Source organism: Perkinsus marinus (genome assembly GCF_000006405.1).
Source record: "Perkinsus marinus ATCC 50983 genomic scaffold scf_1104296955258, whole genome shotgun sequence".
Lineage (NCBI taxonomy): Eukaryota > Perkinsozoa > Perkinsida > Perkinsidae > Perkinsus > Perkinsus marinus.
Genome location: NW_003207835.1, coordinates 1 through 1,153, shown reverse-complemented (window position 1 = coordinate 1,153; position 1,153 = coordinate 1). Strand labels below are relative to the sequence as shown.

General features: G+C 40.7%; 1 protein-coding gene across 1 annotated transcript; it reads left to right on the top strand.

Annotated features, from left to right (window-relative positions):
* Positions 1-23: 23 nt before the first annotated feature.
* Positions 24-683, top strand: Pmar_PMAR003956 (Fas apoptotic inhibitory molecule, putative; the record flags this gene model as incomplete). The annotated part of the gene is made up of 1 exon (XM_002775916.1): positions 24-683. One exon carries the CDS (start codon positions 24-26, stop codon positions 681-683), a length of 660 nt encoding a protein of 219 aa, XP_002775962.1.
* Between the last annotated feature and the right edge of the window lie 470 nt (positions 684-1,153).

Sequence of the window (1,153 nt, the reverse complement as noted above, 5' to 3'; positions counted from 1 at the left end):
TCGAGTGAACTACTAGTTCCTATATGCCCGACTATATTTCCTTTCAGGTGTATGGTATCCTCTGTGCCCAACTTGTAATAACATCATTGATAGCCTTCCCATTCGTATACGGCAAAGATGATTGGGCGATGGACTTTGTGAATGACTACGTGTGGGTGTTATGGCTCAGTATGGCGGTTATGTTTGCTACCCTTATCGTATTGGTATGTGTACCTGCTGCCAGCCAGAAGGTACCTATCAATTACATCCTACTCTTCATATTCACCGCCTCTATGGGTCTTATGATCGGCTTTATCGGTGTATATTATGATACTGAGGCGGTACTCATCGCTGCTGGCTCTACTGCAGCTGCTGTATTTGTACTCACATTATTCGCTTTCTTCGTCAAGACTGATTTCACGGGTTATGGTCCATTTGCATTGGTCCTATTGATGGTATTGGTATTTATGGGTCTAGTTATGATATTCCTCCCAACTAATAGATATTTGCAGATTGTCTATGGCTCTATAGGGGCATTAGTCTTCTCAATATACCTCGTTATTGATACACAGATGATTGTTGGTGGTAAGAATCGTAAAGTCCAACTTGGGGTAGATCAATACATAACCGGCGCCTTGATGCTCTATATGGATATAATCAATTTATTCCTTTTTGTTTTAACTATTGTTGGAGCTGCTCGATAATCTCCATCAACCTTGTATTCTTGCATTATCATCACTTCTGCTAGGGTGGAAGTTTCTGTAGTGGGATTATGAGTTTCTTATCGGAAGTATAGTAAGATAACACATGTCTACATTCACAATGCATGGGATATTCAGAGGTGTCTAATATAGGTCGATGTTATGGTAGCCGATATCGGGTGTTAATTAACAACACATCATCTTAGTTGATGATAATAGTCAGTGTAGTAAGGTCAACTCATCGCTAGTATGCGGTATTTACCCGACAGTTATCAAGGCCGTGGGTATGATGAACTTACGATGGGCAATCACAGCTACTGACACTAGTTAGTGACGAATCGTGTGATAAGTTCATGACACTAGTTAAGGGGTCTTAGAGGATCATCGCTGATGGTGGATATGAGAATCCATTTAGGAAGTCCTCATCCTTTAGTAGCAAGTACTGTTAAACACAACCCCAAAGAGATTAGAAA